Raw genomic sequence first — 10,190 nt, forward strand, 5'->3', positions numbered from 1 at the left:
GACTGGGCTTATGTGACAAGTGCTTTTAACCTGCTGATCTATCTCTCTCATCCTCAAAAAATTTTAACCCTAAATTTGTTGAACAGTTACACATAGACATCCTTCCATGTCAGATATCTGAAGCAATGGGCACCCAGTAGTGTATTAATATAAACCAAAGGTACAATCCTGCCTTCATGAAGCTTCTATTTCAGAAAGAGACACATGTAAGCATAACACATTGTGGTGATGGGTGATATATGTAAACTTCTCATGGCCCAGCATACAAGTTAAGTGATTAAAACATAGGAAATTCACTTAAGTTGCTTATCTAAAATTTTTTCAAACCAAAAATATGATCAAAATGTAAGTTTAGCTTTTTTTTTTCTGGTCTCAAACTCCTGATCGTTCAGATGCTATATACTTGGGTCTTCTCACAAATGTGTGTGTTGTGATTTTGTTTGGGCTTTTTGTTGTTTGTTTGTTTTAGTAGAAGAATTGCTCCAGTACAGTGAGGAAAGTATCTCCAAACATAATAAGCTAACACTCCAGACAGGATTCTTAACTGGGCAGGTTGGGCAATATCAATATCTGGAGACCTTTTTGCTTGGAGTAGGTTACCACTTGAATCTTCTAAGGGTAGACAATACTTAGCATCCTATAGCATAAAACAAACAATTATGCATCCCAATGCATAGAAACTCTGCTCTAAGGTTCTAAATAAAGCCAGAGAATATGGGCTTCTAAACCCTGTACTCAGGACTCAGGGTAGAAAACAAAGGGTCAAATTTCGAGCTCCTAGTTGTCCGATGAACTGTTTGATGGTCCTGCCATCAAGATCCAAGATCTCACAGTCTTCCTTAACCTGATGGATCCTTACTTTAAATGGCAAGACCTACCCCCCCCCGCCCCCGAAAATCCTCCTCACCTCCATGCTGCTTTCGAATTCTGAGACCTTAAGAACTGAGGGAAGAAAAGAAAAAAATTAAAAATGGAAAGGAAGGGTAAAGGAAATGGTCATATTTTGTGTGTGTGTGTGTTCACTGATGTGCATAAAAATGACTTCTGAAATAAGTTAACTTTTGCCATCTAACATCTCATCTGAGCCATTCTATAATCAAGTCACAAAGCTCAGGGGGTAAGAGAATAGCATTAAAAGAACCCATACCCCCTTTACTTCCCTCTAAGTAGGGCTGGTAGTATGTATTGTGCTACACTTGCAAACTTTCAAACATTCTGCTTATCTGAAGTTACAGAATTATTATATAAGACTTTAAAAAACAAGAAAAAGAAGGGCTAGGAGGTTGGTTAAGTAGGTAAAAGTGCTTGTTTTGTATGCCTGATTCTTGGAGTTCCATCTCTAAAACCCATGCAAGAAACTCAAAATGGCTGCACAAAATTGTTATTTCGGCACTTTATGGTAAGTCTGGAAAACACTGAAGAATCATCCCAAAGCCCATGGGCCAACCAGCCTAATATATGTGCATGGCAGAAATAACAAAAGAGATTGGGCCTCAGCAAGATGGAAAAAGAAAAACAACTCTTTCAGAAAGTTCTCTGATCTCTGTACACAGGCTTACACAACACACACACACACACACACACACACACACACACACACACACACTTAAGAGCTGATACAGTGTATTGCATGAAACTCTAAGTAACACTTAAAATGGCTGTTCTATTAAATAGCTACTAGATGCCAGAAACCTTCTCTGGTTCCTCCCAAATGCCCTCAGTCTTAGGTGTTGCATCCAAGATCTGAGTAACTGAGTGACCTGAACAACAGCAACCAAGCTAAACTACTGCAGCACAACAGAGTAGCGACAACAACAAAGAATAACTTTCCAATAGTGTGGTCTGCTAACTACTATTTAGACATGAATGAGTAAAAAAAAAAATAAACTGAAAATAAAAATTTTTTAAATCATTTTGGTTCCAAAATGGTGGTTCAGAGCCAAGATGTGAGTAACTCTGCCTTGTGTACATAGTAAACTGTTTATTTATATGTATTATTTAAAGGGAATGGGGCAAGTTTGCTTATTATTTGAAGGAGGAGCATTCATTCATTAGGAAAGACTGCATTCCATTTGGTGTTTACTATCTTCTGAGTCAGGCTTCTTGCTAGAGTGATGCTTTTGATCTACTAAAAGATGAAAGAGTTTGAATCTCCTCCAAATTACAGGCCTGGATCCAGGCTTATTCACCATTGCATCTTAACCTTACTTGCTGATTCGAAATGCAAGATGACAAGCTTCATGCACTTTCTCTGTAACTTCAGCCTGAACTGGAACTTGCCCTGAGTTCTGAATTCTGTCTCTAGGGTAAACAGAACAGATTAGTCAGTATAATCAAATGAATCCAGTAGCTAAGTTTCAGCTGAATGGGGTCTTGTTCATTTACTGAGGAATGCAACACGTGCCATTTTCCTTTTCAAGATGAAGGCTTGGTGAGGAAGTTGTATAATATAATGAGCTCTTTCTAGAATATTGGGCTAATTTTTGAAATTCATCTTCACAGACCACATTACGGTTTGACAAGTTGGCTTTAACTTAGGTCTTTGAAGATAGTCTTCAAAGGCAAAAAGTCTGTCATGGGATTACATAAGGGATTCCTGCAGCAGTGACACATGGATCGGTTTGTCCATGAAGTCTATGGCCATGGTAGATAGGAGTTTCATTGTCATCTTAATTCCCAAATGATCTTTGGAATGCTATTCTGCACACTGCTTTCATATGGGCCCATGCCTATCACGCTTTCTTACCAGTCTCTCTTCCAACTAATTGTTTTCCTCCTGTATTTTCTCTTACGGACTATACTTCACATCCATTCTTTTTGACAGGATGCTGGTGTTTGAATTTTTGGAGCTTTATCTCCCCATAATGTCTCTCTCTTAAATCCTATAAAAATTTCTATCTGTTCTGTGAAGGCCACATCTAGTAACTATATAATTCCAGAATGGGATTTGCTTTAAACAGTTTGAAAATATACTCATCATTTTAAGTGACAATTGAAAAGACACCTTATGTTTCATGTTCTGCAGTTTCACTTTGCTTTATTTTGATCTGGGTTTCTTTTTACTGGCTATAGTTGGATATTATTATAATTCTAAGTCTGATAATTTACATATTTTTACACATTCTTGAAAGATGTTAGCCCTTATCTCTTTCACAACTGCCTTAAACCTTCTCCTTTTGTTTTCTTTCTCCTCATCTTCCAGTTTGTCTTTGCTCCTCTCTCAGTGCAGTCTGAGGAATGGAATGGGTTTAGAGCTTTACTGCATCGTGGCAATAACTCTCTTTTACAGTGCTTGTAATGTTTGATCCATTTAAATTCTCAATTTTTATCATTTTTCTTTCTCTTAATCTTATTTGACCATGTTTCACACCCTTCTGGACACACACACACACACACACACACACACACATTCTCAAAACATTTTGATCTTTTGAAGTCCATCTAGTTCATACACTTTCTGATTTTTCTTAGGAGACACATTTGTTGGCTATTTTTTCCTAGAGGCTTATTTTTAAGACAGCCCATTTCTTGTTTGCTGGTGGAAGAGTTGCTGCTACTCTTTGTTTGCAGGGATACCAGTAGTTGAAGCAAGGACTTCACACATGCTAATAAAAGCTCTCTGAATGCCAGTGCTCTGTATTTTTTAATTTGGGAACATGATCTCAGGTAAATTGCCCTGGATAACTTTGAACTTGTAGCCCGGGCAAGCCTTGAACATGTGACCTTCTTTCCTCAGTATCAAGGATTGCAGTATTGTACCAAGTTTGTTACTGATATTCAGTTATAAATTCATTTATGGGAAATTTCTCATGAGATTTGAGTTTCTGTTCTGTGCTCATGAGGGAATTTGTTTGCCTTTATCTATACTAGAGCCCCTGTAAAATTAAAATTATAGTCCTACAGCAACTTTCAGAAGCACATCACTTGATATTAATCTACAAATATGTTGACTTATTTCTAGTTATAAGTTTTTATGCTGACTCCTTGGGATGATATTTTAAAGCTAATCTCCTTTAAGACACCAATATTTGCTTACATAGACTGAGGAAGCTGTCTTGTGTGGAATGTTCAACCTCAAACACCGTCTATTCGTTGACCTTTGTCATTTGTAGCTGTCAGTTCTGACTATCAGAACTGAAGATCAAGAGCACCAGATATAGCTGATACCAGTGCTCACATCCTTCTCTGGATCCCAATATGCTGTTAGATGTTTTACTTCCAAGAATTTTTCTCATAATCATCCACATAAATATATATAATAGAGGTATAATTTATTATTCCTAGTGTAAATGTATTGCTTCTAATTGAACTTAGTTAATAGCACTAGAATCAAACAATCAGCATCTAAGAACCCAGGCTGTGTTCATAGAACTCAACTTTCTTCTCCTTCAACCACATAGTGCTAGCACGACTAGTGTGAGCAACTATGTCTAACTGTCTAAGAGGTTATAAAGTATTAGAGATTTCTGCATTTAAGTTAACAATGTATTCAGCCATCTACTTTTCTTGGTAAGAAATTTTCTCATTTCACTTGAGTAGATGCCTAATATTAAATACAATGAGAAGAGCATCATTCATTCACCACATCTCTCACTGATGTACATTTGAGTTATTTTCAGTTTTTACCACCATTAAAGCTGTCAATATGTGTTACAATTTTATATATCTAAATTAAAACCTTATAGTTAGAATTGTCAGGCCAAAGAATATGATGCTCACATTTTTAAAAATATTTTCTGATATTATAATATAATCGATTCATTTCTATTTCCTTTGCCTCACAGGGACTTCTTCTTTTTGCTCTCTTTGAAATTCAGGACTTGTTTCCCTTTAATTGTTGGGGTGTGTGTCTGTGTGTGCGTGAGAGAGAGAGAAAGAGAGAGAGAGGGCAGGGGTATTTCCTAAGTAAATAAATAGAACCTGCTCTATCTGTATAATATTACTTGTATGAATATGTTTTCAGGGATAATGTTTATTTTATTTTGTTTGAATTTGCCTTTCAGACCTTGAAAAACTACTTTGAGAAAGAAGCAATCCCAACATGCCCATATCTTCATTGCTTTATAGTTACTGTGTACCCTGTGCATGTTACCAATAATTTGAGAAATAGGTTGTCTCCTCCTAACCTTTTTCCAGCATTAATTCCGGAGTGAGCCTATTATAAACATATGCATGGAGTACTTTTAATAGATGTTTTTCATGCGAGATGAGAAACTGACTTGAAGCTATATATGATCTGTTAAACCAGTGGTGATGGAACTTTCATCTAAGTGTGAGTGCCCTAGCTGTTTGGAAGGTAGTCAGAGTGAGTCTGACTGGAATTACTCTTCCAGAAAGAGAGGCGATGGCACTTCATACGCAAGATTAAGTAAGAAATCCACACTCTCTCCCATCATGCAACGCTTTCTTTCTCAGTGTTGTTCTAATGAACTGGAGAGCACTAACAAGGAAGACTTCACATTTCTCACTTCAGAGGAGGAAAGTTCTGTGGACTTCTCTCAAACACAAAATCTCAGCCAGACATCAAAGAAGACCAAACCATTGAGAGAGCTGACTATCCAAGAACTACTGAGCAAGTTTGGAGACAGCGCGAAGCTTCCGCCACATTCTGTGTCCTTGAGCCATTTTAGAGATCACGTGGTTGTGAAGTTTAGAAGAGCTCTGTATTATTCTGGAATCTGGGTAAAATACGTCCAGGGCTCTGGATTGAAAAGGTACTTTTCAGCACACTATTTTAAAAGAAATCCTAGTAGCCTGCACCGGCTGATTCCCTGGCTGAAACGGGAACTCACAGCTATCTGTGGAGACTATGGCTACACAGTGAAGAATATTCTGACTGCCATTCTCCAACACATGACAAAATTTAACCTGGACAGTGAATCTTTCACACACCTACTGGAGCCTTATCTCCTTCAATACACCCAGCACTTTCTGCATGAGTTTATCAGTTTCGTTTATTCATCTTACAACATGGAGACCTACGACCGCAACGCCATCTATCAGTGTCCTGTTTCAACGTGGGTGAAAAAGAAGAACATTGTTTCAACCCCAGCCTTGTCTTTCCCAGAGAATCTCTCCTTCATGAAATCTCAACAAGGCATAAAGCAGTCCAAAAAGACCTGGAATAAGACTGGGCAGAGCTCTGACTCTGGCTTGAAACAGTTTCCTAAGGGTCATTCCTCAAAAAATTCCCAAAACTTAACAACTTACCAGAAACCAGCAAACGAACACTATGTTTGGAACAAAGATGAGTGGGGATCAGATGATTTCAAAGACGTGGTTTGTACTACTAATTCACTGAATTGGGCTTATCTCAGGGAAAGCAGGCCAGATAACGAGTGTTATAGAAACAATAACCAAGAGAAAAAGTCAGAAGGCACAAAGCTACTTCCTGGCCACATCCAGGATTTAAAGAGGCATGAAACAAGTCCACACACCTTTAAAGCATTGGTGGATTCTAATCAGGCACCCCCAATAAAGTACAATATAAGGGAAACAAATGTTTTGAATCCTGGCCAACAGGTATATTATCAGAAAAAAGAAGCAGAGCAAAAGAAGCTTGAAGAATCATCACTAAAGTCTTTTCAAAGATTGCCCAGAGAAAGAACCTTGATAAGCAGCAAATTCAGAGAGAGTGGTCATTCTTGTCATTGTGTCTCAGAAAATAGCACCTCTCCTACTATAAATGATAAGATGCTGGTTTCTATTAAGAAAAAGACAGTAAGGTGCAGCCAGTCTTCCCAATGTGTAGAAGTTGGTTCACACCTCAGTAGAAGAGCCCAAAGACAATACAGTCCCAGGACACCCAGATCCAAATCCTGGTGTGTTAGATCTAGAAAGCAATCTGTGAGCAGAGGTCAGAGTAGTCTCTCTCTGAGGGAAAGTCACAGAAGCAAGAACTGTGGACTGTCAAGAGGAAGTGCTCATGGCTGTGAATCAGCCTACAGGGTGACATCTTTGAGCCCAGTCCACCATGTCCAGGTTTGTTTAACAGATGGAAAGAGATGTAAATGCGCCTCTACAGGTGAAGGTGAATCTCAAATTGGAGGACATTGTGACAGTCTCTCATGCCTACAGATCGAGAAATGTCAGTCTCTGAGTAAGCATAATCTGAAGGGGAAGCACCTAGTTGGTAGAGTTAGGAGAATCAGACCACTTAGGCACAAAAAACCCAAATACCAGTGTGTAGGTACACAAACCACAACAGAGTTCAGTGATGACTTGGAGGATCTCAAGGATAAAGGCCAAAAAGGAATTGTCATTCTGAATGTGTGACTTCCTGCAGAAAGTAAATTTGAAAAAGAAAGGAATTCAAGACTTCAGAACCTTCTAGCCAAGAATGATTCTAAAATATATATCATCAGAAGCATAAAGATCTAAATGGTTTTGAAAGGCAAATTAGTCTACTTAGCCACCAAGGCTCATTGGAAGTATGGATTTAATCTGAAATATATGACAATATTTATCATAGCACTTTGTAACTAGAACATAATATCTGAGGATTAAATTCAAAGTTCTTTTTGTGCACAAATATACATTATTAAATTATTCATTTATGTAAATAATACTTCTGTCTGCTTTTTGTAAATGAGTTTATTTCCTAAAACTTATTTTTACTTGGGCCCTGCATAATGGCTCCGTGGGAAGAAGTGCTTGCTGTGTGGAATCAACCCCTGGGAACCGCACGGTAGAAGGAAAGAACCAATCTCAAGCTCTCCTCTGACAAGTGTGTCATGGCATGTGCATGCCACCCCATCCCAAACACACACACACACACACACACACACACACACACACACACACACAGAGAGAGAGAGAGAGAGAGAGAGAGAGAGAGAGAGAGAGAGAGAAGGAAGGGGATGTAGTTTAAATTTTCTTTTAAATTTGTTACTTCTATATATTTTTGAGCTTAACTACGAACATTGGTTGGTCAAATTTCCCAAAACTACAAAGACTATACTAATAATAGAAATGTAGGTTACCCAACAAAGTTATACATATTAAGTATTAAGTTAAACTTGCTTATTTCTGTGTGTCTGTGTTATATTTTAGAACTAGTAGAATTAGTTCACTTATCTGCTTACTAGTAGAACTAGCGTGCCTAGAGAATATGACAGGACTACTGTCTTATGACAGCTACCTGTCTATATGTGTATAGTCACTGTTCAGCCACTGGGATTTTAAATCCATCTAAATAAACTCCAGTATTTTTACAGCCTTCCTCACACAACCTGACATGTAGGTATTTTAAGGGGATGTGTTTAAGTGATTCTGATTCTTCACTCACAGAAGCCAGATTCAATGATGGTAACTATTCCTCAAAAAGTTATTCAAAGTATTTTGCCTTTGGCCACAGGATTGATGAGTCTAGTAGTGATCAAGCTATTCTTGTATGTCCCAAGAGTATTCAAACTATTCTGAGATAAGAGTGGTTCTTCCAAATGATTTTGATAATTGCTTTTCCTAGCTCTATGAAGAATTGAGTTGGAATTTTGATGGGGATTGCATTGAATTTGTAGATTGCTTCTGGCAAGATGGCCATTTTTAATATATTAATCCTGCCAATCCATGAGGGACCCATGGCTCCGGCCACGTATGGTCTAAGTGGCCGAGGACGGCCTTGTAGGACAGCAATAGGAGGAGCATCCTTGGTACTGTGGAGGTTTGATGACCCAGTGTAGGGGAATGCCAGGGCAGGAAGATGGGAGTGGGGGGGAGCACCCCATAGAGGCAGGGGGAGAGGGGATTGAATAGGAGTTTTCCAGGGGGGAAACTTAGAAAGCAGATGGCATTTGAAATGTAAATAAAGAAAATTTACATTACATAAAGCTCACAGAGAGCAATGCGAGATGAGCCCTAAGGGGAGGGTACTGGAAGCAGAACCTAGGTCTTTGGAACTTGACTCATCTTCCCGGCTTGCTTTCAAGTGCTTTTTTAATTTTAGAATTTCGCTGAGTTTTGGTGAGTCAGTGATATGTTCTCTTTGCATCCTTGCATCCTTTCTGAAACCAGGATTGCGATGGATTATGCACAGGTGTGTGGCACGAGAGAACACACAGGGAACAGGGGCCTTTTTGGGAAGTTTTGGATGTCTCTTGCATAGCTTGGAAACTTAGGAATTTGCCAGGTGAATTTGTTGGCAAGGGCCAAGAACTAGAAGTGACTTTAAGAAAAAGAAGCAAAAGGAAGTGTCTAGAACTTCCATGTCATGTCTTTGGAGATCCTGAGAGACAAGGTTAGAAGACATGGTGCCATCTTCTGGCTCCTCACTAAACTCCTAGAGATAGCACAGCATTCCAAATGCAAATGTATTGGCTTTGGAACATTTTTCCCCTACAGAAATCTTACAAAATATGCACAAGAGACATTTTATCCTAATGTATATTCATTTATGACCATTACTATAATTCCAGGTTGTTTTTCCTATAAATGCACAGTTCCACTTAGCTGGGTGAGTAGTCTCTTATTAACCATGAACTGACCAGTCATTGCTATTGACCAGTCATTGCTATTAGGAACGTATACAAGGTATTGAAACTGGGAATAGGGAATCAATTACAGAGGTTCAGAACATCCCTATTTAACTGGAGTTCACTTAAGTGTCTATTTGGCAAAAGGTATGCTCATGAGCCAGCAACATGGTTCCCTAGCCTGGACAAGCTGATATCTCATGGTCTTTGGGCAGATGAATGAATGCTTTCTAAGGAACAAGGCTTCTCTGATGATTTGGAAAGAGTGTATTTGTGAGCATGTATAGGTATATGTACATTGTGTAGGCACACACACACACACACACAGAGAGAGAGAGAGAGAGAGAGAGAGAACATAAGGGATGCAGAGATGCAATGCAGTGTCTCAAAAAATGGAGCAAAGCATTAAAATAAAAATAAAAATACTTGTTAGACAGGAAATGGACCAAGTGAAGACAAGACCACACCCTGCTTCCAGGACCCACTCCATAGACTTGCATATCTCTGTGCTCACTTTCCTCTCCACCTTAAACTTCTTCACAGACTCACTTGTTTATGAGGCTCGCTTCAGTCTACATCTTATTGATGAAGAAAGTGATTCAGTGTTACCCTTGCAGCATAACCTGCAGCCCCAATGGCCCCAACTCCAGGATCAATGACCTTAGACTACAGTTGACATGACTTACTTTCTTGCAGTCACATTTTTTCACTTATCCATGT

General features: G+C 38.8%; 1 protein-coding gene across 1 annotated transcript; it reads left to right on the forward strand.

Moving 5' to 3' along the window:
* Positions 1-5,253: 5,253 nt before the first annotated feature.
* Positions 5,254-7,275, forward strand: LOC127680212 (E3 ubiquitin-protein ligase Topors-like). The gene has a single exon (XM_052175771.1). It carries the CDS (start codon positions 5,254-5,256, stop codon positions 7,273-7,275), a length of 2,022 nt encoding a protein of 673 aa, XP_052031731.1.
* Positions 7,276-10,190: the final 2,915 nt, after the last annotated feature.

The sequence above is a fragment of the Apodemus sylvaticus genome, chromosome 3 (genome assembly GCF_947179515.1).
Source record: "Apodemus sylvaticus chromosome 3, mApoSyl1.1, whole genome shotgun sequence".
NCBI lineage: Eukaryota > Metazoa > Chordata > Mammalia > Rodentia > Muridae > Apodemus > Apodemus sylvaticus.